The 26976-nt window shown below is 39.7% G+C and overlaps 1 protein-coding gene across 7 annotated transcripts; it reads left to right on the top strand.

The window, feature by feature from the left end:
* Positions 1-745: 745 nt before the first annotated feature.
* On the top strand, positions 746-25169 carry RCOR3 (REST corepressor 3). 7 transcript variants are annotated; one of them, XM_032184087.1, is made up of 12 exons: positions 746-859; positions 1177-1233; positions 6409-6486; positions 7960-8012; positions 9763-9924; positions 10285-10409; positions 11945-12041; positions 14638-14856; positions 16459-16536; positions 17309-17366; positions 22690-22931; positions 23362-25169. In XM_032184087.1, the coding sequence occupies exons 2-12, from the start codon at positions 1185-1187 to the stop codon at positions 23704-23706; spliced, it is 1506 nt and encodes a 501-aa protein (XP_032039978.1). In that variant the 5' UTR covers positions 746-859; positions 1177-1184; the 3' UTR covers positions 23707-25169. The 7 variants fall into 7 exon arrangements, with proteins under 7 accessions (XP_032039978.1, XP_032039979.1, XP_032039977.1 ...); XM_032184088.1 differs by lacking the exon at positions 746-859 and having other exon boundaries at positions 1106-1233; positions 11945-12023; XM_032184086.1 differs by lacking the exon at positions 746-859 and having other exon boundaries at positions 1106-1233.
* The last annotated feature ends 1807 nt before the right edge of the window (positions 25170-26976 follow it).

Below are 26976 nucleotides of genomic sequence, written 5' to 3'. Positions count from 1 at the left end.
TAACTAAAGCATTAAAATTTTATTTATCGTATATTGAAAATATGGCCACAGTGATATTAAATGTGTACGTGTAGAGAGAAAACGTGACAGACACATCCCTGGGTTCACTGCCCTGACTGCTACCACATCTCCAGCTCAGCCTCTCTCTGGAGCTGGTCTCAGCCGTTTTTCTTAAAAAAACGGTTATTTTGACATGACGTGGACGCTGACGTTTGGGAGCACACTCGAGCTGCAGGAAGATAAAAAATAAAAATGTTAAATAAGCAATTTTTTTAACAACAAAAAAAAAAAGCACCACACACAAGCGAATCACGCCACCGAGAACTACCTGCCGAGCTGCCATTTCTGCATCCAGCCGCCCCGTGCCCTCATTTCGCCTCACCCCGACCCGTCCCGATACGAACCGCCCCCCCCCCCACCCGCGGCCACCCCCCCCACTTCCCGCGTGGGCGACAAAAAGTAGTCCCCGCCCCCCCTCCCCCCCTCCCTACGGGGGAGCCCCTCAGATGCTGTGCTGCGATCAAATCCTTCCGCCGCTGGGGGCTCCGCCGGCAGCCCCGCCCTCCCGCCTAGATCCGGCCGGGCCGGCGCGGAGGGATTCCGGGGGGGGATGAGGGAGGGAAAGGGGGCGTGAGGGGGGGAAGAAGGGGGCAACATGGCGGCTCTGTGTTAACACCGGGGGGGGGGGGGGGCAGTGCTGCGGCCGCTTTTTCTCCACACACATCCCCCCCCCGGCCCGTGTCGCGATGGAGAAGGGCTCGGAGCCCCCGTGGGGCAAGACCCGGGCGCCCCGGGGCTTCCCTGTGCCGCTCCCCGTCCCCCCCCAGCTCCCCTTCACCGCCCCCGTGCGGCGCCTGAGGTGTGCGTGTGTGTGTGTGCGTGTGTGTGTGCGTGTGTGTGTGTGTGTGTACGGGGGGGGGCACCGCGTCCGCCCGCCGCCGGCCCCATTGTTCTGCCGAGCCGCCTCCCCCGACCCCCGCCCCTTTCCCCGGCGGTCGCCGGGGCTTCGGGGGGGGCTTTAGGGGGGGGCCGGGGGCGGGGGCTCGGCGCTGAGCGGCGGCGGGGGGGCTCCCGGGCGGCTCCCCCCCCCCCCCCCCCAGCCGCCACACGGCGCTGGGCTGGGACGGCGCGGCCGTTAACCGCCGCCCCCCCCCCCCCCCCCCTCCTGTGTTGCAGATGTAGGCATGAGGGTCGGAGCGGAATACCAGGCGCGCATCCCCGACTTCGAGCCCGGTAAAACGGCTGCTTTTATCCTTAATTCTTACCTCGTTATTATTTTTATTTCACCAGAGTGCGGTGTGTGTGTGTGTGTGTGTGTTGGGGGGGGGGGGTGTCCTGAGGCTTTGTGCTGGTTGTGGGGGGGATGTGTGTGTGGGGGGGGCACACACTTAATTAGCAGCTGAGGCAGCGCAAGGTTGGGCGCTCTCCCTGAGGCGCTCGCCCTTCGCCACCCGCTATTATTCCCCCAGAGCGAGGAGGTGGCGATCCCCAGAGCGAGGATGCGCCTGGCCGGCACCTCTGCTGCAGCCCCAGCCGCCTTCCTCGCCCTCCTCACCCTCCTCACCCCCCCCGGCCCCTGCCCCCGGGGGTACGGGGCCCTCCCGCCCCGCCCGGTGCCCGGTTCGTGGTGCAGCGGGCGGCGAGGTTTGGAGGAGGGCTCCTCGGTTGTGGTTGCTGAAGCCCGTCTACTTTGCTGTTCTCCAGGCAGGCTCCATTGGTGTCAGATGATTTCCCACCGGAAGAGGATTGGGCCGGAGCTGCTCGCACGGTGCCTCCTAAAGCCGGAGCCCCTGTTGATGGGCACGAGTCCCCACAGGCCGAAGAAAGGCCAAGGGGAAAAGAAAGGGGAGAGGGTGGGATTAAATGGATGCGGGTTCTTGGCAGAAGGGAATGCCTTTCCCCCGGAAAGGGGAGCGTAGCCCAGGTCTCTTTGTTGATGAGACTAACCGCTTACACCTTCTCTTTTCATAAAAATAAATAAAAATGATCGTTTCTAATGTGCAGCCTGGGCTTGTTTTTCCTACAGGCCACTTAGAAAAATGCAGAGCGTTTGTTTTCCCTCTGATTAAAAGGGCTTTTCACCCCGTGTAGGATGACTGGGATTCTGTAGTTTCAATTTTGTAAACTACATATGCGTCAGGATCATTGCACTGGTTACTACAGGACTAATTTTATCCTCTCTTATAACCAGGCATCTTGGAGCTTGAACATGTTGTTTGGGGCGCTAGCATTCAATTGATGCTCCCTCCCCCAGCAACTGGGATTAATGCATACTCTTTAGTTTATCAGAGCAGCTCCTTAATGATGGAAACTTTTCTTTAAGTCTTGTAGAAGATGTATAATATTGTTCCTCATGCACAAATTTTGATGATTGGGGTGACAAGACTAACTTTCTTGGAACAGCTAAATCTTTTATATGAAAAATAACAAACTAAAAAACTTCAGAAAGTATAAAAATACAATGCATACCACATTATAAGATTAGCTATCTGAGGAGATCTCAGCAAGATCTCATGCTTTCATATTTTCTTTCTGATGACTCTCGAGGCAGCATCTGTGAGAGATACTGGGCAAAAAGCTGCGCTCTTGTTGTCTTCTCAAGTAGGCACATAGATGATTATTTTTTCATGGCACAAATGATGGCATGGGCATTCCATCAGGCGTCCAGGTTTGCATGTATGGATGCAGGCACTATCTCTAATTTACTAATTTTAATGTTTTTTCTTCTTGGGATTGTTTTAAGGCCCTTTTTTCTGACTGTTTACCAGGTATGTTAGAGTATGTATTTATTTACAGTATTTTGAATGCTTCTTAGCCCCCTTAAATCAAATAGGTGGAAGGCAAGAGTCAACGTCAGGTGAAACTAGATAGTCTAAGGTACAAAGCCTGCTCCTGGTACACGTACAGAATACTGAGTAGAACAAATAACAAGTCTTTGGCCTTGCTTACCCAGCATTTATCAGTATTTGTGAGCAATGCTTTGCAACAATATGTTGAGGAACAAGACATTCATGATTAAGGTTGTGACAACAGTAAGTTTGTTTTAACCTGAGTTCGTGTATAAAATAAGAAATGGTTTAAGAAAAAGGTAATCAACTCTTTGTCAGCCTCTTGGGGAGGACAAGTGATTGAAAGCAGCAACTAGGAGAAGTTAGCTGAAACATGCTCACTCTTTCCACTTTCTACACAGCACCCCCATTTTACAGGCAAGCCTTCAGACAGAGCTGTAACAAATTGCTATTAGATGTAATGACAATTAAAAACACCGAGATAAATTTGCTTGCTGTGAAAAATGGTTTTAATAAAATAAACCCCCTAGATCTCCATACCTAATTTACTGAGTTAATAAACCATCTCCTGCACTCCAGGTTTTGTCTCCTCCTGCTATATTATATATATTCTTATATTCTTGAGGTGAAATTATTTCTGCCTCTGCTTTCTGCCCCACCTCCTGCTGTAGCAGGCTGTTAGGGAGCTGGTGTCCTTGTACTGCGGGCCACCACTGGGGATGCACCATGCTTTGTGCGATCCTCATGAGATGCTGCTAGGGAAGTTTTGTTTTACTCCGAATAAAGCATGGCTGCAGTCCTAACTCTGCCAGGTCATGAGCTCCCAAAGGCTTTAGGATGAGTTCTGCTCGCTTGATGCAGAAATACGTCTTTCCTGCTCTTGTGGAGAGGGAGGGTATTAAGAGGAGTGCGTTGGCGGCATTTAAGGTCATTTAAGGAATCCATGTCTTTGTACACTCTTACAAATTTTCTCCTAACCTCTATATGAAAACAGACTGTTAAATTTAAATTATTAAATGGCGTGGTGAAGAATATACAATTTTCTGTTTGTTCCCTGCCATCTGTCCCTGATTTCTTTTTTTAAGATGTCCAATCCTTTATTTTCAAAGCTTAGTTCTTTCTCCTGCTAGTTTCTGTGGTTTTATTCCTCAAAAAGCCTCAAAAGCTTTCTTAAGAAGAAGATGGGACTTTCTATGCTGGAAAACAGCATCTTTTGAATTTTCCAAGCCCCCCCAATGCCCTTGTTAAGTAGTATGTGCTTCTAGGTACTTACTTTATTCTCAGTACTTGTAATCGCATACAGAACAGCATTTTCCAGGCATACCTAACTTCTACTAATGCTAAACTGAGATCGAGCATGTGCCAAGGTGTTGCTGCAGTGATGGAAGCAGCTGGAGTGCCCATGAGTCACCTCCAGCCAGCCCCGTTCCCCACGGGGTGAGGGCAGGGGCACAGCAACCGCATGCAGAAACCTTTTCTGAAGTGATTTGGATGTGGGTGGGAAGGGAAGGCTGTGTCAGAGGTGTAGCTCGTGGGCTCTTACCTTCCTTACCGGCATGCAGCTCTGCTCCTCTAACCGGTGTGGGTTCCTGTGTTGCCCGGTGTTTCCAACCTCTGTCCCCAGTAAGTCTTGCAGAGAAGGAGCATGTCACCTTTGGGAAGCAACGCAGCCTTCTTAGGGGTGGGAGGGTGCTGCTCGCTTGCATATGCAGGGCACAAAGGACAAAATTCTTCACATGAGGCAGAACCTGGGCATGCTTGTGGCACGGGGTGACCTGTGCCGCAGCCATAGATACCCTGGGTTGAGGTCAGGATGCCTTCCTACGAGTACCAACCTCCCTGTGTGCATGCCAAGCTGCCTGTCACCTTGCTTTCCTTTCAGCAACATGGAGGTGGCACCTGAAAGGTGCAGCTGTCTGACTGCTGCCGGAGCACAGCGCTGCTTCCCAAGGGCGTGCTGCTGGCAGCTGGCACCCTGAGCATGGCACTGCATGCGTGGTGTCCCGCGGGTGCCAAGGAGATGACAAATTAAGTTTTTTACCTCAGGACTTGAATACCTGAGAGCTGGTAATGTCCATGATGTAAACGAGTCTGCAGGTGTCTGTCTGGATTTTTTTTTTCCAAGGAAAAACTGAGGGTATGCTTCCATTAGTCATTTTATGTGCACAAATGGAAACTGGTAAATTCGTGTTTTCTCTTGTGGTCATCCTATTCTCTACTCATCTCTTACTGAAAGAGTGGGGTACATAGTAACTGTCATTTCCTTCTGATAAAAACTGACTGGATGAGAGAAATGATGTGACTGGAACAGGTTTGCATCACTCTCCACAAAAATACTGCTTTCCTAATGATTAACAGTTGCTTACTTTCCTTATCTGAAGTAGAATGTTATATTAAGGAATCTCTTCTTCTACTAAACTTGGAAAGGTTGCTCCTTGCTTGTTTGTTTGTGGTGTGTAGCTTATGCTTTGAAAGTGTTGCTTTATGGCTTCTCTGCATATTCTTAAACTTGTTGCAGTTACTTGTCATACAGATTTTAGGCAACACACAAGTTCTTTTAGCATTTCTCATTAACTCGTTCTCAAGTTCACAATCATAATGGATCTAAAGACTGCAAAGATGATAGCAACTACAAAATGCTGCCAAGCTAAAGAGGGAAGAACAACAAAGCACAGTACAAGATTAGAAAGCACTAAGTAGTTATCTTTTCCAAAGCACTGTTGGTTTTATTGTTGTTCTTTTATTTCCCTCAACAAGATGTAGGACCTAAATATAAAGGGTGAAAGCTTAAAATAGAGTGAAAAAGTAATTATTTCACTGGGGAAATAAATCTGTCTGTCTCCAGGAAAGATGCAAGCTAGGTTCTTCTGGGGTGCTTCCTCGAGGAGTTTATACTGACACTAGTGTAAATGCTCCAGTTGTTGAGCAATGTCTTAGCAAGAGAAGCTGTTGTAAACAAACAGACCATAAGAGCTTTTCTGTACTACCACACAGTTGTAGAATACTCATGGAAGATAACTATTAGTTGATGCTTTTCCAATATTGGGTAATTTATTTTAAAATCTGTTCTTAAAATCAGAGACTGTGATTTAGTGCTTTTTACAAAGTTGCATTGGTATTGCAAAACGTGCTTTGGCCTCCTGATAGGTGGCTTAGGCTGCTTCCCTTGCTGCATTCAGGTGGAGGAGAAGCAGAAACAAACAAAGGCTCTTCAATCTAAATACTTTCTACAGCAATTTGGTTGGCTGTGAATATCAAAATTGCATGGCTACAGAAATCAGAACTGTCTGTAGTGCTGGTAGACAATCAGAATCCCTAAGAACTGTTCCAAAACAAGCACCTTTAAACTTGGCATCTATGTCAACTTTAGTAACGGGCTTTAATGCTCAAATTGTGGTACGTAGGATCTTATCTAGCAGTCATGAATGAACCTTCTTAGAGCAGTGCTGAAAGTCAGCTATTCAATGTCTTAAAGAATTAATGTGGAATTAATGTTTTTTTCCCCCTCACTTTAGTTGGGCCGGACTTCTTAATATGGTTGACTTTTACTTCATGTCCCATGAATAGTTGCTCCGAAGATCGTATTTATAAATACTAAGACTTGCTTGTTTTCTTACAGGTGCCACAAAATATACTGATAAAGATAATGGAGGGATGCTCGTATGGTCTCCATATCATAGTATTCCGGATGCCAAGTGTAAGTCCTGCCCTGCTTAGGAATTTGAATGTTGAAATTAAACTATGTAATTGTTTCTGGTATGCTTGTTTGCTCTTTGCTTTATACATAGTGAAATTCCAAATTAGTAAATTAAAATAAAAGAGAAACGTTGTTTTTATTTAGAGAACCACAGGGAAAAGAAAGATCCCCTTCTCTTACTTTGTAGTCAAGTCTTTGTTTCAAATCACGGTGCCTGTGTTACATGTTTCAGACCAATGTCTGAAACCTTTTGATTATTAATAAAGAAATAAAACACCTAAACATGAGGCACTTGTCACTCTAAATTTCTTAGAGAAGTAATTGCAGTGGATATGTTCAGGAAAGACGTGTTAAGGCCCTGTTCAAGGGAATATTATTTTTTCTTTCTCATCAGGAAAAACTGAGCATTTTCTCTCTGCAAAAGTGACGTGAAATAGTAGAATCATCAGAGTAGAATCATCTGACTAAACATGATTTTATCTGCTTAATTCAGTTTCAAACTGCCTCCTATGATAGGATTCCCCATATGTAGTATAGGGTAATAAACTTTGAGGATGCAGTCATGAGAATCTGGTCCTCAAGACAGTTTCTACTATTACCAGTAATTAGAGGTTTGTGCCCCTCTTCGCCTTTGAGGGAGTGTACCTTATTCTACTGAAGAACAGTTAGAAATAAAATACAGGTCTGATTACTGAACATTTTCTTCATTCATTTAAAGTGCGATTAACTCTTTGCTGCAGCAGTTCATAGCAAGGACATCTCTGTTTCGTTTGAGTAATGAAGATATAATTATTTCCTTTTCTCAATTATGCTCCCTTTTAACTTAGTTTAGTTGTCACTTAATTGTGAACTGCAATGGGTGAATGGGATGAGTTCGTTTCTTCAGAAATAGAGTACCTGTTGAAGATCAAAACTAGCAGGACTTCCATCAGACTTAATTGCCCAATAGTGGAAAATGTTCAACTCAAAGCTGGGTCTAATATACAAAAATATGATTTAAAAAAAATATTGGTGAAGTTAGTGACTTCATTGAATGTTTGTGTTCTCTATTGAAAGCTGACTTCATGTGGCGGTTAAAATTGATGTTGGTCAGTGAAAATTATGTTAGCATCAAGGATGTGCATAGTTATTGATCTAGAATCTATTTACATTATTTTTTTAACATTTGTCTGGGTACCCCCATTGTGTCTGTGCTCTTAGGAGAGGAGTGGATTCCAAGAAGACAGCCTGTCTCTAAACAGCTAGTCTCTGATTAGTGTATAAACTTCAATACAAAATTAAATGTATTAAAGACAGCGAGCTTCTTTACTTTGAATAAAGCTACAAGTACATTTATTGTTTAGGGAGTCCAGGGCCTATGTAGTGTATTAAGGCATGGGAAGCCTGTCTTCCCTTTCTAGATGGCTAATGCTGTGTGACCTTATAGCAGAACTCTAAGTACTGAAGAATAACTTTGACATTGCTTTGTTACAGTGGATGAATATATAGCAATAGCAAAGGAAAAACATGGATACAATGTGGAACAGGTAAGTGCCATGAAATGAGAGTGCTAATTTAAAGGATTTGTTAATATAAATGTATAACACGACTCTTTTTTTTCCCCTTGGTTACCATTAATTAACGCTGTTTTTCTTCAGGCACGGCAGCAAACACTGCAGTTAAATGGATCTGCATACAGTTGTGCTCTGGATTCTCTGCAAAAGATTGAGCTCTTTGTTTTCATGACATGCTCAGCTTGTAATGTGCACTTTTGAAAGGTTTGGTATGTTTCTTGATACACTGGGCATGTCATGCAATTGTGTGTGTATATTTAGCTAAAGAGTTTCTTAGGGAAGTAGCTAACAAAATCAGTGTTTAATACTAAAATGCAAATATGGTACAATTTTAAGCCATTCATTGGGATAGGGACGGAAGTGGTAAGGTCTCGTGCATATTTTTAAAAAAGCAAAACACCTCTAAGAGTTTTTTTTTCTCCTAGATGCAGGAAAACAGAATCAAATTCTGTGTTTGAGAGTAACAAATAAGATCATTTTAATATTTTTTAGTAACTTTTAGTCACCGTCCCATAAAAAATACAGGTTAAAACTTTGCTGGTCTGCACATAGTTCTGTTGTACATTAACTAATTTATGTAAAACTGAGACTACATATATATATATATATATATATATATATATATAAAATTGATATACAAATAGGAACATGGTGTATGATCAACTTTTGGAGGATGAAACCTCATGGTAGCAAAGACTTACTAGTTGTCCGTCAATTGTTAGCCGAAGAAGATGCTGCCACTGTTATGGTGCTGAAAGCACTGCAGTTTGGCAATGTTTATTTATGGTTTGGCTTCTGTTAGGGGAGAGGGAATGGAGGGATCTCAGAATAAGTCTACAAAAGGACTAGTTTTCAAACCAACATATAGTACAAAGTATTTTGTAGGTTGTTCACAGTGGAATAGAAATTCTCTTTGCAAGAGATGCTTGCTGGTTGCCATTTTAACATGAGAAGAGGTTTGTTATGTCCAGGTTATTAGAAGGTGTGTTGTCAGGGGGTCTGGAGAGCTGATGAGCAACTGGCGATCATGTCTGCACTGTATGGTTGAAACTGAGTGGATTGCGTTTCCCAATTCCCTTGCCAGACTTGATGCCAAGTCTGTCATTGATTCTCTGGCAGTAAGTCTAATTAGTCTAAAATTCTTTAAGAATACGAAGAAATGAGCCATGTAAAAAAAAATACATTTAAATTTCCATTCCTTATTAGGTGCGTGTGACATGGGAGCGGTCGTGCTGTTATGTGTGGATTGGAGAGTTGTAGAAAGACCACTCTCACTTTGAACTGTCAGACTTGCATTTTGGATGATCCTCTGGCTGATGAAAAGTATTTTTATTTTCTTTTTTTTTTTGAGTAGGCTGGTAATAAAGGCCTGAATGCCTATACGGAACTATGTAGGTGACACATACTTGTGAAGGAAGAAAGCAGGTCAGATTTGAGCCTGTCAACCTTGTTTATACTATTTGAGAAGTACTGCTGCCATGCCGACCTTAAATTATCTAGCTGTCATAGCTTTAATAAAGTACAGATGTGCCCACTCTTCACACCATCTCCAAAGAGAATTTTTGTAACCTATAAGTACATAGCCAATAAATTGTAAATACATTTTGAGAATGGGTTCTGATAGTGATTTTTATGTAAAATAAATGCTTGCCTCTTTAATGTAACTTGTCTTGGCATTTTAGAAAATTGACTAAATCCAAAAAGGGACTATTTCTCTTCAAAGGCTCTCGGCATGTTGTTCTGGCATAAACACAATATTGAGAAGTCCCTTGCGGATCTCCCTAACTTCACTCCTTTCCCTGATGAATGGACAGTTGAAGATAAAGTCTTATTTGAACAAGCATTTAGCTTCCATGGAAAGAGCTTTCACAGGATCCAGCAAATGGTAAAGTAAAATTTTGATCAGTAGCATTAAACAGTTCAGATGCATTTGGAACAAGGGCTCCCGTTGGGCTAAAATTTCATCTTGATTTCTGCACAGAAGCTTCAGGCACAACTTAGAATGTAAGATTTAAGTTCATTCCTTCGTGTCTCCTGAAGCTATAGCTTTTCCTCTCTAATAAAAAAGTTCCTCCTTGTCTCCCCCCCCAGCTTTTTAAAAATGCACACAAAATATATCCCTTGTTTCAATCTCATCCATGTGTTTAAGGTATTTGGGTAAAGGTGGTTGTAAACAGAACAGAATTATAAACTTCGGTGGAATGTTAATGAAAAATTATATTAATATGTTAACAAATTCTTCTAGCTTCCAGACAAGACTATTGCGAGCCTTGTAAAATACTACTATTCTTGGAAAAAAACTCGCTCTAGGACAAGTTTGATGGATCGTCAGGCTCGAAAGCTAGCTAATAGAAATAATCAAGGTGACAGGTAAGTTTTGTACTCTTAAGTAGCTGACTAGAGACTTGAAGTCTTTCTGGTAAAGATTTTTTAGTAATTTCCAGACACTGTGCTTAAGCATGAACTGTACTTTTAGGTTTGAGCATCTGTGGTATCTCTGCTTTTAGCAAGGGGTTTGATACCTGTGCTTTAAGAACTATATTACTCCGGTCAATATCAGTTGTTATAACACACCTGAATACTTAATTGATAACTGTAAAAATGGGTTTAAAGAACACAAAGTTTGGGAATGCGGTTTAGAAATACCACTTCATTTGGGAAATGTAGCCCTATCTTTTATTTTATTGGGAGGAGAGTGTGTGGGTGCAAGGCTTTTTTTGTGTGGTTGGTTTTGTTTTTTAAACTAGGATGGAACTATAACTAAAAGCTCAACTGCTGTAAAGGTCTGTAGCAGTTAGAATGCCTAAGTACTATTTTATAGCAAAACTTTAAAACATTTTTGTATAAATCTTATTTTCATAAAACTATTATGAGTCAAAGAGAATCAAAGCTCAAAACAGCATTAAATTGTCTTGGTTAAAGGGGAATGACATTTTACCTAGTTATTATGAAATTAAAATTACATTGCGCTAAGTATACTTTCGTATTATCCTTCACCTTTTTTAAAGTGGTTTAATAATTTCATTGTGTGAGTACCATAATCATGTTTATCAGAAGGCATGACTTTTCATGTATGAAACACTGACAAACCAGAGTAAAAGAGTGTAATTAATTATACTCATGAAAAGAAAAACCTCCTGAAATTTAAAAATTCATATGCTTACTTTATGGCCGGATAGCTGAAAATTCACGGAAGACAATCAGTTTGCTTCTAATACAGCATTTTGGGGTTTTGTGGTAAATAGAATGTTGTTTGTTTGTTTTTTACATTCAGCTTAGTCAGACATGGTATTATGTAAATGGCTGGATTGGACTAGGAAAATCCATTCTCTTTTCAATCTTTTGTCTTTGAATAAATACAGCAGATTGCACATTTCTCCTTCCCCTCCTAAGCTTTTAGCTCTTGAGCACTTTTAACTGGTCAAAAAATAGTCCTGTATTTTCCCATCTTATATTGTCCTCTTCTGCTCCCCACAGACCTAAACAAGGGTTTATTCGTACGTCTGGTGCAGTGACTGGAAAACTGCTCTGTTAAAACTAACATGACAAATGAAAGGTTATTTCTAGCCTTGATATAGCTGACCATCTAAGTGTTCACGCTGGCATAAGTGGTTGAACTGAAGAAAGGTGACATCAAATTTCTTGGCAGTGGTGCCAGTTAAACTGTCTTACAAGTGGTTTTGAAACTACAGTTCAGGGTTGCTTGTTTATCGTAGAAATTATCAGAATTTAGTAAAAGAAACATGCTTGCAGAAGCTCTGTTTTGAAAACTACAAATACCTTTGAGATGTCATATAATGTATAAAGCTTGACTACTTAGAATAGATATTTTAGAGTAGATAATTCTGTCATACCGTTTGGGATTAAAAATTTGATAACGTGACTAGCTTCTTATCTGTCCACAGTGATGATGATGTAGAAGAAGCTCATCCAATGGATGGAAATGATAGCGATTATGACCCCAAAAAAGAAGCCAAAAAGGAGGTAACAGATAACTTAATGGTGAATGTCCGTTTGTTTGTTTTCTGTGTTACTGTGAACAGCATAATTTGCAGTAGAGACGTGTAACAATTTAACATCTACCTGTTTGCAGCCTGATGAAATCATGGGGTCTTTAGTTTATTGAGATCTTTATGGCTTCCAACTAAACTTTACTATTTACTTTCCAACGAAACTAAACTTTATACTTTTTTTTCTATTCTGGGGCTTAATGTATGTCTCAAACCTTTGCTATCTCCTGAATGATCTTAGTTTTACAAGAGATGTGCTATCACTACCTGGCAAAACAACATGCCCCCTACTTCTGTCTTGTTACCGTGTGTTTACAGTTTTATTGGTTGTGAATTATCGGAAACTAAACGTTTTTATTGTAAAAGTAAATGACATTTTTTCTAAGAATAACTTTTTTTGTTGTTCTTTCAAAGCCACAGTGAGGTTATGCATTTCAACTGATCTGTGGCTTTATTGAGATGCTTCCTACAAGTAGATGTACAGAAAAATATTTTTGTCTCATTAAATGAGCACTTGCTCCTAGTTTTACGAATAAGTGCTGTGTATGGGGTATGTTCAGGTTATTATTTTTATTTTCATAAATGTTATTTATGAGCAAGACTAGAAGAGCTCAGTTACACATGTAAACATTTGTTTTCTTGATCAACTTCTATGTATTTGTGATTTTCCTAAAATTTGAGTGTTTGTGCTCCTTGAGAATGAGAGGAAAGGACAGTGCAGAATTTCAATATCCCATCTTGAAATAGTATCTTCATAAAGTAGCGTCTAGGATTAGTAATAAAACATTGTGGTTCTATCAAAAATGATGCTGAGTAAGAGACTGGCGGTATTAGATTCCGTTCTGTTTTCCATGACCTTCAGTGTACCACTTTTTCTCTGTAACTACCTTAGGTAGGAAAAAAGGACAATTACAAAGACACCTTTCTGTGTAAGAGTTTGATTTTTTTTTTTTTTACATGCTTGTGTATGTTGTTTAGAACTTGAAATGGCACAAGCTCTGATAACGAACATTTTTACTTTTTATTCTGCCATTATAACAATGTTCTTACCATCTGTTGGTTTGAGTTGCCACCTAAGCCACTTGTCAATAATGGCTATTTTGTTCAATTTACTTAGTTATTGTTAGAATCACGACACATGTTCCAGCATGAAAGTAGCATGTTCATAGACTTCTAGGAACAGGACAATGAGTTTTGCAGTTTCTGAACAGCTATTTCATCCGCAATAGATAATTATGTGAACTAATATTTCTAGTGAGATTTGCATACTTTCACTTCCTATGTAAAACATAAAGTGAATGGGCTACTTAAATGCACAGGGCAATTTTAATTTCTCTTACCAGAGAAAGCTAAAACAAGCCAAACCCTCTAGCCTGGCAGGACAGAAACTTGAAGGAATGTTTTCTCTTTAAATCTAGATTAAACAGCTAAGAACTGCAATTTCACACTGAAAGAGCAATGTTGAACCAGAAGACAAATGGTATAAATGGGCCAGAAGTATGCTTAACCTTGAAATTTGTAGATGTCTAAGGTGTAAGGTTTTATATCAACTTTGAAGGTAGAACGAATATCCTAAGTGCTTTTAAGTTAGCCTCTGTAAGTCCTGCATGGATGTCAGCAGGAAGGAGCAGTGAGCAGCTGTTTGAGGTAGCAAAAAAAGCCAGAATCGCATCTTTGTTTTGGTAGTCAGTGTTGCTCTGAACTGAAAAATCCTTATAGGGACAGTCAGTTTTGCTTTTCCGTTCCTGGTCTGTAGGTAATCTACCCAGTTGCTCTACAAGAGTCACACAGGTGCAGACTAGCTTGTTGTGCAACAACGCCTATTGAAGACAAAGTTGAAACTTTTAGCAAAGGTCTCCAAGGCGTCCAAACATATCAAAAGAGCAGTTATAATGACTTTATCTCCACTTTGCCGTCCCTTTCCACTTAAAAAAAAGTGAAAAATAAAGGCTTAACTTTGCTAAATTGCTTGGATTTTTATAAAGACTGCAAAGGTAAATTAATTTTCTCTTCCAAATCTCAAATCCCCTCTCAAAACAAACAGTACTATTGCTTTCCAAGTTGGAGTACTTGCAGCAGGAAAAAGTGCCATCATGCATTCTTGCCAGTCCTGGTTGACTTTCTCTGATTCTTCACCTTTCAGCTTTCACCTGATATCTCTGTAGCTAACCAGAATGAAATGTATATAAATCCCCTCATTACTTGGTTTAAAGATACAGTGTATATATTCTTTATTTTCTGCTTACCTAAGAGGTTTGTGATTCCAGTCCTCTTTTACAGTATTGATACTGTGATTCTTTACAGTTTACTGTATTTTCATCTCTGTTCAAGAGGGGAAAAAAGAAGAAAAGATTGTAAATTTGACCTTTCTAAGCCTGACTAATGCAGGCTTATCCAGCAAATGGCTAGTATGCTATATTGCTGCATCTGTGAGGCTTAGTTTGGATACTGCATGCAGAGAAGGATGTTAGGTTAGGTTTTCTGGGTCATAAACATGACATTACAATGCTATGCAATACGTTATTCTTTCGAGAAATTGAATGTAAGTTACTGTTATTCTTTAATGATTTATTTCTTGTAAATTAAAGGGCAATAATGAGCAGCCTGTTCAGACCAGCAAAATAGGGCTGGGTAGAAGAGAGTATCAGAGCTTGCAGCATCGCCACCATTCTCAGCGTTCCAAATGCCGTCCACCAAAAGGCATGTACCTGACCCAGGAAGATGTGATAGCTGTTTCCTGTAGTCCCAATGCAGCCAACACAATTCTTAGACAGCTGGATATGGAACTAATCTCATTAAAGCGACAGGTACCATGGGTTATTGGTCTTGTTTTGTTTTCATCTCAAATTGTTCTTGTAATGATTTTATAGATTATAAGATTATTTGTGAAGATTGTGAACCTTCTTTAATGCAAGCCTTCCAAATTTGTTCCACAGTTATCACCAGAAAAGCTGGACACTAGCTGTTCTTCAGTTTTATTTTTTGTTCACGTGTTTTGTGGAGAACATGAAACAAGATGACCCCTTAAAAAGGGGAGCAGGGAAGTATGGCACGAAAACAGTGTTATTGATTTGGGAACAGGAGAAAAACAAAGTCACATTTTTGTCTTAACCTTGTTAAAAAGCATTTATGTGACAAGTGAGAATAAGACCAATGAAGCAGTGGAAGTTATATTTGTTATGCTTAAAATTGTAGCTGTTTTCTTGGATGTCTTACCCCACATCACATGATAGTATAAGGGGGAAAAATCATGGGCCTTGTTATTTCTCTGTTTGAATTGGTGAGCTTTCTACTTCTTGTTAAATTTAAAACAACTGCTTTATAATCTTCACTTTTAAGAGGACTATTGCTTGCCTGCCTTTGCATGAAGAAGTTAACTTGTGGCACGTAAAGTGGAAACACAGAATCTATTCAAGCTTTTAAGGGTACAGCAGTATGTGCATGCTTGCTTTCTAGGAGGGATGTGGCTACAAATTGAAGGCTTATCTCCTGGAATTTCTGCCTCCTTATAGACTGCTAAGAGCTGACATGTTGCAAAGTCATGGAGTGAACAAAGGGTTTTGTGGGCTTCTTGCTCCCTTGTATTCTTTTGCAGGAGAAATATGCTTCTTTCTATCACAACAGGACTTTGGGACTAAATAGCATAGGTGGGTTTCACTGTTTAGCCTGAGTGTAGGTGAGTTACATCCTTGAGGTTGTCTTTCTCTTCTTTTCTTGCAGTGATCTCATGGACGCAGCCTTTAGAATCCTCCACTGCGTTGTCTGCTTTTGTGTCCATAGTTAAAGAACTCTTGTAATAGCTTTGCACCGTAGTTTGCAAAACTATGTTCTCAATGTGTTACCTTATGTGCATCACTGTCAGGTTTGAATGGTTAACAGATATGTATATGTACAGTTTAGAAGTTCTCTTTGTAGACTAAGGTATTTTATTTACATATTTTAAGTAATTTCCTCATTATGATGGTCTTAGATCAATAAAAAGCAGTCTGTCAGAAGCAACTAACTGGAAACACCTCATACTTTTCCATTTTTTTTTCAAAGTGCTTTTTGGAGAAGGAAGAAATTTACGTACACAGTACATTTCACTTAGCAACCTAAGAACCATATATTCTGCATTCTTCTTCAAGAACATATGTATCATTATCAAAACTTGCATTTAATGTCCTTCTTTTAATATTTCTTCGGACTGTTCTTTTGAAAGACTGGCTTAAATATTTTTCTCTCCATAGGGAACTGTGCTGCATCTTTTATTATTTTTTTCTTTAATGGTTAAAAGTAGTGAAGCCTTAAACCATAATATTTCTCTTTCTAACTTAGGAGGTACACTTGTGGCAATCCTAGTGAAGATATATGTGTAAAGTGACCAACTTTCTTTGTGGAGCTGATTAACTTTGTTGTTTTTGACCAAGGTTCAAAATGCTAAGCAAGTAAACAGTGCACTTAAACAGAAAATGGAAGGCGGGATTGAAGAATTCAAACCTCCTGAGGTAAATCAGAATAAATATCAGAACTTGTGGCCTTGCACTTACATTAGTGGGAAGCTACAGAAATATGATTTGCTGCAGCATAATGTTTGCATTTCAGCAGCAGCTTAAACAGGATCCATTGAATAACATGCTTTGGTGAGTCCGTCTGGTCTTTTTACAAGAAATTAGTAGTAGGCTTTTTTATGGCAACTGGCTGAATAAAGAAGCAGAAGAAACTGAAATGTTGTATCCGTTCATGACAATACGGAGCTGAAATTGAGTCCTGATATATTGTTTTTCTGGTTAAAAGTAGTTTATTTGGATTGCTAGCAGTAAATTCTATGTTCTTTGTGAAAACATCAGTATATATAGATTTGGGCATTTGAAGTGTGTGATGTTACTACAGAGGTTCTCTTCTTGCTTGTTTTAAGGGCTTGCAAATGAAATGTAACACGAATGCGAAACACTCTCAACAGCAAGTTCTAATTGTTTAGATAAATTTTACAGTTAAATTCAAATTCTGCCCGCATAAAGATCGTTAGCTTGTGCTTTAGTTATGTTGTAGGTGAAGAACTGTAATAAAGCAGAGGAAAAACTGTTGCTGTAGATCTAAGCTCAAATCCTTAAATGCTATGTCCTGTTCATGAAAGCAAAACTTTATGGCTTACAATCAAGAGATTTTTACTTATGTAATACAGTCTGTCATGTGACTAAAACACATTCTAATGCTCAGATATTTTACAGCTGTTGAAACATTTTAATGATCTTTGTGCCATTTTTCTAATTTTAATAGTCTAATCAGAAAATCAATGCCCGTTGGACCACAGAAGAGCAGCTTCTTGCAGTACAAGGTATGTTCATAGTAGTAGCAACTTGAAGTAACAATCTGATGCGAAGGATTTTAAGAGGTGTTCAGGCATATGCTTATGTTTCATTCTAATGAAAGATGAACTTTTATCTGGTCTTATAAGGAAGTCATTGAGAAAACAACAAAACTAGTGAGAATACTTAGCATATTTATTCAAGCAACATGACACTGGTCTTTTGGTTACCTATATTAAATCTCAAATAGAAAAGCTAAGATGGGTTTAACAGCTGTATTAGTACTGAAAAGTCCCTCCAATAGTTTTTTAAATAACCTTACATGAATTTCTCCGAAATGGAAGACTGAGGTAGTGGTTGAAGTAATAAAATTTGAAGCAAAAATTGTTAAGACATCTTTCCATATCCTTAAAGTAGCAAAAAGGCAGAAATAAGATTGCTTTACGGGAAATAAGTGTTTTTTTTTTTTTCCTTTTTCTGTTCAAGAGGGAATAAAAGAGCAGATATCTAGCCAGCCTTTAAGAGTCTGAATGGATACTGAACTAACTGTCTTATTGGAGAAAAAAAAAAAAAAAAAAAAAATGATTTTCTAGCAGGCTACTAATATGGCTAATTTGCTGTTATTTTGTTTATATGAAAGAAAATGGACTCTTGTCCTGCTTCTATGTGCACTGTCTAATCAAAGAACATGCAAAGGAAATTTCTGGAGAGCCTGTTACTGTTTAGAAGTCATCATATGTTGACTGACTTCTGTGGATCGTCTTTTCTAAGATAATATACATTAGCTTAGTTAAACATATCTACAGTATATCCCTGTATTCTTCACACGCTTTTAAATGAAAGACTAAATTTTAGTACCAAACCTTCAGTTGGATCAGGATAGGAGTTTAAAGTTGTCAGGCATGCCATACCTGGTAGTCATTTACCAGAAGACAGATCCTGAAGTTAGGCTTATTTTGAAACGTGAATAGAAATACTGAAGAGAATAGTGTTTCTGAAGTCATGCCTTTCAATTTACATGCCTCTGAAACTGGGATTTGCATCTCCAAACTGTTTTCTGTCCCAAGTTCTTTTTCTCGGTATTAGTAACTAGCTCACTTCTTAATTTTCTGAATGCAACAGAAGGAGGTGCCTATCTTTGATTGTCTGGTAGGTAGCATGCTTGCTGCAGAATTGGGGATAATCCAGGTTCATTGTGCCCGCCTTAGGATGAAAGAACTCAAATCATCTTGCATTTTCAGAGTTTAATTATCAGAGCTCTAACCAAGGAACAGTTTGGGAAGTGATAAGAATGCGCTGAGCTTTTGTTAAGCTATGGCACTGTGTAATCAACAACAGAAAAGAGAAAACTGGAGCATGGAGAAAAGAGAAAGAGGATTGGCAGTTGCCTGGAGAGGAGTTCTAGTCTTCTGGCCTCTGCCTGAAGGAACGTTTCATGTTTTATAAAGGTAGTCAGCCTCAATACTTATGGGTGGGAAGAGAAAGCATGCCTGCTGGAAGAAAGCTGTTTTCACTGAACTTCCATGAGCTTCTCATATATATTGTTTCCATTTTAGTCCCCTTCCTCGGCCACTGTATAAAATGGGGATGGAAGAACACCTTAGCATGAGGGACAAAATATTCTTATCCCACCCTTACCTTTTGTCTGGTGGTAAATTCTCCCTCCTGGCGTGAGTGTTGTAGGTATTAAAGTCCCATCCTTTGCTTCAAAATAATTATTTGAATTAGTAGCCTAATATATGAAAGGGCCATGCTATCTTTAGCTCTGACTCTGCTTTTAAAAGAAGCAGCCATGGTTGCTGTACTGAAAGCCACAGTAGTGTGTGTTAGGCTTGAACTTGCCAGTTGACTGGAGCATGGGGACATTTAGTTTGTATGCTTAAAAAAGATTTAGTTCATCAAATGCTGATTTATTTTGGCATGTGATTTTAATAATTTTACAGAAATCATAAGCATTATTCAGGTAGGTGGCGTTTCTGGAATTTTTTCACTGTAATTCAGATGTTAAATCCTACTACAGAATCAGAAAAATCACCTGCAGTAACAGTTTTGGTACTGTTTTTTCTAAACATGACATAACTCTTGTAGTCTGTGGGCTAGTCTAGAGAGATTGGCAGTAACTAAAGAGAGGTATTGAAAAAAAGACCTTAAGGTATTGCTGAGTGTGTAATCTTAAAAGTAGCGTGGCTGCCTGCAGTGGGGTTGTGAACTCAGGCTTATGATCTCTGAGCCAATCTTTTGCAGTATAGTTAATCAGGTTACTGTTCAACTTTGTCAGTTCATCATATGAGGTGTTCTTAACTCGCAAAGTTTATTTGTGTATAGGAACCTGTGAGCACAGCCATCTTTTCAAACTAAGATTTCAGCCATTTGAAAATTGTATTTGCAAAAATGTTTTAAGGCATGTTCTAAACAACACAATTTGAATCAAAAAGCAGGCATGATTTTCATAGCATTGCAGTGGAAAACAGTTGGAAAAAAAACAACTCTACATAAGCTAGTTGCCAGGAGCGCTATAATCACACCCCAGTGGAACTGCAGCTGTCATAACCTGGAGGTTGTGGTTAACTGTTTCTGCCTCGTTGTGGTGCTGTATTATATTGCTTTGGGCTCAGGCTGATGTTTTTGTGCGCCTGACAGTGTGTGCTGTGCTGCACGGCATCACACAGCAATAGGAAGTGTAAAACTCAGGCTTAGGAGTTTCCCAGAGTTGCACATCTAAAATGAAACACAGTAGTATTGAGCAAGGTTAAGTGCAGCTCTTACCTGGGTAAAGTTTTGAGGATCTTGAAGGGTTCCCATCAACAGGACTAGTTCCATCTGAGCCAGGGAAAGGGTGCCTGTGAAGTGAGGCTGTGCAGCTGTATTTTGAATTGCACTGGCAGCAGCCTAAAAAAATTAATTAATAACATATTAAACACTTGAGAAATAGCTTGGGTGATGTTTATAAGGACGTGTATGTAAAGCCCGCCAATTTGAAAGGGATGATGAGTTGGCATCAGCTCTTACAGATGTGCCAACACATGTAAAACTCTCATAAACAAGGATTGAACTCCCTCTGTTTCTGATGCAGCTTAAAAATGCTTTACTACGGCATTGTGTATAAGCCATTGTGGTGATGCTATAGCAGTACAAAATAACACTGAAAAGAGTCCAAAATGATAAGTGCTGTGTGCAGATAAACTGATTAAGCTTGTTTTTCTTTAGATGTTTCTCATCGTTGGGCTCTCAGGGAAGGCGCGGTGCAGTTTTCCAACTGTCTGCTTGGAAATAGGCTTTAAGACCTTGCATCTACCAGCTTCAAGTTAGCTAACAGGTTCAGCTGTTTTGCAGGTTAAGGGGAAGGAAGAAATATGGAGAGCATAATAACAGAAAATCCAGAAATCACTAAAGGTCTGAAATAGTTTTCAAGCAAAAATGTGCTTTGTTCTGCTGGACACTTTCTACAGGATGTTAGATACGTTGCTGTAGACATTTAACGGCCATCATAAATTAGCAAGGGTCATAATGACAGGGCAATCAATATTAAAACACCGGTGGGATTGCTCTGTGGGCATGTGCAGCTGTTAAGGGGTTAGTACCCCTTTAGCTAGTACCTTGAACACCTGAGAATGAAAAGCCAAATCCCTGTATTTGCCTTGCCTAGATATGCTCTCTCCCACAAGGCTCTGCTAGGTCCTTTTGTTTTCTTTCCAAGGTTCTGGCAGTCAGAGAGGTTGGATTCTTTTGTATGCCCAAGAAAAGATCTTAAATAATGTAGCCAGGCGCTTGACAGTTGTAGCATCAGCTTCAGCTACAGTAATTGTTACCCTCCTAGAGCTGAAATTTTCTCTTAAATGTTAGAGAGTGTACGTGCCACGTCAGAAAGGCCTATTAATGAAGCGAGTAGAAAATAGCAGAACAAGATGAAGATCATACTGTTAACAGTTAAGATGAAAAGAAGCATAGCTTTCGGATTGGAAACAACTCTCACCTTCAGAATCTTCCGTTTCACTTTCTGAAGCAAGACATGAAATGAGGCATGAGACGGGATGCCTGTCCTCTAAACACTGTAATATATTCTGAATGAGTTCAGCGATCAGGAGCTTCACATCAGGAGTCAAATTGTAATTCACTCATGCATAGCTGGGAGCAAAAAAGAGGCTTCTGTTTATTGAGCCTGGAGTGTGCCTTACAGTACCACAGAGTACAACCATGTAATGTTTAATTTCTCTAGGCTCTAGACCTCTGGCCACTCTATGATTAAAAATAGATTGTACAGCTGTGTTCAAGGATGCTGGAGAGCTTCAGGATTTTCTTCTTAAGCAAGAGAGAGGAGTAACTAGACATGTACCCTAATTAAAAAAGAGAACCAATAAAGTTCAGATTATAATTCCAATTTTAGGTTTAAAATTACAAAAGTCTGTAGACCTGTAGTTGCTGTTATATGCAAATGCCATTTTAGAACTTTAAAAAGCCTGTGTTGGTATTTTTGGAAAGGTTCAACAGTGTTTTCTTTTGGAGTACTTGTAACCTACTGATATTGATGTGAAAATGAGTGAAATGAACAATGCAAAGATCTTCTGTCATGCTGCTTTTTGCCGGAGAATTTGATCCTGGAGGCTTGCGCTGGGCTTTCTTAGAAACAGACCCCAATAGCTTATATTTATTTACTTTCCCCTAGGTGGTTGTCCCAAAACTCCAGAGTTGTTTACCCAGCTTGAATGGTGAATGAAAGCTTTAAAAAGACTTTGTCCAGCGAATGCTGGCTGGTTACACTCGGTAGCCTCAGTAGAGCGTTCTGCATATGGAGGGATGAGCCGTGTGTTGTGACTCCCAGAACTCTGCCCCTGTGCGTGGTCCCGTGCCTGCTGCCCTCAGTGCTGCTGCTGGCCAGCTCTCGCACAGGTGGTGGGCGGCTGGCATGGAGGGAACCTATCGAAGCTGTCAATGTTTGTTCCTTGGCATGTCTTGTTAGAACTGTAAACACTTGTTCAGTCATCCTCCCTCTCCCACCTTGAACTTAGCTTGGGCTTCTGCATTCAGTCCAAGCACACTGAAAGATTTACTGCATTTGTCAGAGGCCAGATCTCTGTGGTTTTAGGTTGGGAGGCTTGGTTTGGTGAGTAAGCCAGGATCTTTAAGAAGAGTGGGTAATGACCTTTTAATAAAGTTCTTCATTTATGTGTTTATAGCTATGCAATTAATATTTTTTTTTGTTTTAATAGAAATTGAGGCCTTCTCCTAATTGAGAAGTCCGCCTAATTAGTGAGTCGTTGGTTTGCAGGTCCCGTAGGTTCTCTCTATAAATACATCACACGTAGCTGTGTCTGACTGATCCTTCACAGCTATGTTATTTACTTTGCCTTCCAGGTGTCCGCAAATATGGTAAAGATTTTCAAGCTATTGCAGATGTAATTGGCAACAAGACTGTTGGCCAAGTGAAGAACTTCTTTGTAAACTACAGGCGTCGGTTTAACTTAGAGGAGGTATTGCAGGAATGGGAAGCGGAACAAGGAACCCTGGCTTCTAATGGTGATGCTTCTGCTTTAGGGGAGGACACAAAAAATACTTCTAATGTGCCATCAGGAAAGAGCACTGATGAAGAAGATGAGGTGTGTTTTGTGTACCAGATATAAGTAAGCATGGGTTGAGGAACAGCATTTTATTTAGTGATGTAATGTAAGGTTAACTGGTGTGGAGTGGCAAACCACATTCTAAAGAATGATGATAAGCTTGCATAGAACTTCAGCCAATGTCGTTAACCCGCTGGGAACAGGACGGCACCTTGCATAGTGACGATCACGTTACTGTTTTATTGTTAAAATGCAGATCTTGTTCTAGAAAGAAGACTCTTGCTTCATAAATATTTTTAGTTCTGCTGTCTATAATATTTTGGTTGGCGATTTCTTTTCAGTAACTTCTCAGTTTTTCGGTTTTGTTTGATAAATGCTGTTTCCTGTATAGTGGACAGTGGCAACCCAACGGCACGGCATTCCGGCTGGGACGGCTGTTCATGCAATCTTGTCTTTGTCCTTTGTGCAGGCACAAAGCACTCCGACCACTCAGTGTTTAGGCCCTTCACCTCCAGCACAGGCATCTGCTCCAGCACCTACCGCTCCCATGGCAACTTTAAATCAGCCACCCCCGTTACTTCGACCAGCGCTTCCTGCTGCTCCTGCGCTCCATCGCCAGCCTCCGCCACTTCAACAACAGGCGCGATTTATTCAGCCAAGGCCAACTCTAAATCAGCCTCCCCCGCCGCTCATCCGCCCAGCTAATTCCATGCCTCCTCGTCTAAACCCAAGGCCGGTGTTAACCACAGTTAGCGGCCAGCAACCACCCTCGCTTATTGGAATTCAGACAGAATCTCAGTCCACCCTGCACTGAAGAAATAAAGCAGAATTATGCTAACTCCTACAGCTGAAAAACAGTATCAATGTACTTTTTTTTTTTTTTTTTTTCCAAATAATGAAGGGGAGAAAACAGCAAGCCTTCACAGGTATCAGACCAGTTTTACAGAGGAGCGAGATAATAACCAGAAATGGAACCACGTGAACGACCACCTGTATAAAAATATTTTTTGTAGAAGACTTGTACAGCAGAATAATGCCTACAATACAGCCCTCCTCTACGTGAATAACTGTTGAAGGAAGCTAACTTCTTACATGAATAAATGTTCAACACACCAAGATTTGGTTTAACTGATTTTTACTCTATTTATTTTATTACAGTTCTTTGTAGTCAAACATCTAATTACAGAAAAGTAGTCTGGCAAATCTAGGAATAAGTAATATTGTAGGAGACTTAAATGTAGCGTTATTTTTGTGTGTGTGATTTTTGTTTTTTATTTTTTGTACTTTTTAGTGGATGAAAAAAAAAACTAATGGCCTTAGGTTCAGAATTTTTGGCCCTGTTTAGGTAACGGTAGTAGCATTTCAAGCAATTGTAAAATGTGGGTGTTTCTTCTCCATGTTTTTCCCAGAACATTTTTTCTTGTTTAAAAAAAAAAAAAAAAAAAAAAAAAAGAAAGAAAAGGTACGGTCTTATGAAATAGTCCTCTAAAAGAGTGTTCTAAAAACTCAATGAGCTATTGTACCAAACATAATAAATCTCACATGTGTTCTAATAGAAGTTATCTGAAAACAGGTGTCCTACTGCAATATCACTCTAGGCTGGGGTGGAGAGAAAGGCAGCAACTTTCAACACCCAGGGGGATTACAGGAGAGGAACTGTTTAGCAAGAGCTATTCATTTAATGTTATTCCACGGATTCTTCTAACTTACGTACAGTAGAATTTCATTCCTCTGAGAATGTCTGTTAGCAGTTCATATGCATTAGCTCATTGATCTCATCTAAAAATTCATTGTGAAAGCACAGAGGCTGGTGGTGGTAGCATACTGTAGGCAATAGGGCTGTCTGCTGCCAGTCCAGTCTGAGTGGTAAAGGAGTATTTCTGATATCTGCTGTTGCTGGCAGAGTTGACTAGCTGGGTTGAGGCTATTGTGGCTTTTTTCTTTTGTTTTGTTCACTACCTAAAACCTGCATTTGGATATTAATTACAGCTCCCAAATTTTAGGAGATTATAAGGTTATTATTTTCCTATGTGTTTGTTAATTTTTTCTTATTGTCTTAAAACCTTGATTCATACCCAGCAGTGATTTTTTTTTTTTTTGTATTTTTTTTTACTAGATGCTTCTACCTTCCAAGGAAATCAGGCTTCAATTTGAGTAGCAGTGTTTGAAACTGTGATCTGAATCAAGCTATTGAAAAACGTTGCATTCTTGACTGTGTAGAAACATTTGTGTTGACTGCCATACTATTCTATAAAATTATTTTTGTTTATAACTGAAGTGGTGTTTGCAAGTCCTTTTAAATCCATTTTGTTATTAACTAGATTTGCCCTTGACTAAGATGAGACTATATTAGAAAATGGAATGTGCTCTCCCTAGGCTTTTTCACAGATAAATTGAATCGTCTAACGTTCAGTTCAGCAGTTGGCTAAGGTTTTTCATTTCTGCAAAGGGAAGTTCTTACAGCATCAGATCGTGTTTCCTTTTTAAATCTTGTATTAGAGTTTGATATTTGTGACCTGAATTGAAATTAAGGTGCTGACCTTCATAGTTTAGTTCTTCGCTCAAATATATTTCCAGATCAAACTTGATTTTTCTTTCTGAACAGCTATCACTAGTGTGCTGAGGTCTCATACAAAAAAGGGTCCTTCTTAGGAATATTCTTCTGCATCAGAGTAGGTTCTTAGCCACTATGTGAGCATCAGTTGACCTCTCTTCTAAGAGAAGCAGCATCATAGAACAAGCACCAAGGAATTTGTGATCACTTAAACTTTTGTTCTGGAAGTCCTGAGTGTCCCCTCAACAGCTACACACAGGTCTGATATGGCTGCTGTCCAGAATTCCAAACTGATACGAAAACCTTCTCGACAGCCTGAGTATCTCAGTTTAGTTGTTAATAGTGATAGGATAAATCATCAGTATTTCTTGCTCTCTTTTCTTTTATTTTCTTTTCTTCTTCTTCTTTTTTTTTTTTTTTCTTATTTTTTTTTCTTTTAGCATTGAGTCTCCCAGGTGTGCGTATTGTACCTTTGCTAATTTTTGTCTTGTCTCTTGTCGATAGACTTCAGTATGCAGAATGTTGGGTGTTGCAGTAGAGTTGGCCACTGCCAACTGCTATAAAACTGTTCAGTACATTGTAATTCAGTTTAATCTTGTTTAAATATTCTATAACTGGGCGAAGGTGCTGTATTTGAAGGGGGGAGGGAGGGTCAGAGATAGGTAGTATTTTTTAATTTACAAACACTGTAGCACACAGTAGGGATCTCCTAGCATTTGTAGTACTAAATAAGTATGTACATAGCAAAATGTCTTTATTGTGTGCTTTGCAGAGTATGTGCATACAGTTTGCACGTCCTGTTTTTGGGGGTAGGGTTTGTTTTAAGCAGTGTTTGCCTGGAGAGTGATATGCTTGCTGCTTAATCAAAGGATTAAAGTTTCAAAGAAATCTGTGTCTTCTATTTTTATGTACCTTGTAATGGTCTAATATGTTAGGGCCCTTATACTGTGATTCTCTTCTAAATTCATTTATATTTTTTTAAGAATTAGAAATAAAATTATACAATGGTGTTGATTTCAGTGGGGAATTTCTTTTGCCATATCTGGTCTCCTGTTTTTGTAATGTAGTAATGAACTCTGACTTCAAGGTTGGCTTAATTTTGTCACTTTAAAAAATGTAAAATGTTTGCACACTAAAGTTTGGCAGAGAACGTGTATCCTACATTGTTCAATGCTAATGTAACTCTACAGCTTTTTGTACAGTTTATTTTAGTTAATAAAGCAAAACGGTACTAAAAATGATAGGTTTTACAAATGCGAGGCATAATTTGAACTACATGTCTTCTTAGAAACAACACTTGCAAAATATGGATGTACAAAAATATCAGATTTAATTGTTGCACTTTAAATCAGAATGGGTATGAAGTTAAGCAGGTATTTCTGCATTAATAAAAACAATCACTAAACATTGCACATCATAGTAAAGCAGTTTAATTTGTTTTACAGCCGATCACGAGCACAAGGAATTATGATGACCTGTGTCATTAGGTTTTGGTTTTCATCTCTGTTGTTTTTACTTAAGTCATACACC

This window comes from Aythya fuligula, chromosome 3 (assembly GCF_009819795.1).
Source record: "Aythya fuligula isolate bAytFul2 chromosome 3, bAytFul2.pri, whole genome shotgun sequence".
Classification (NCBI taxonomy): domain Eukaryota; kingdom Metazoa; phylum Chordata; class Aves; order Anseriformes; family Anatidae; genus Aythya; species Aythya fuligula.
This window is presented reverse-complemented; position numbering and strand designations above follow the sequence as displayed.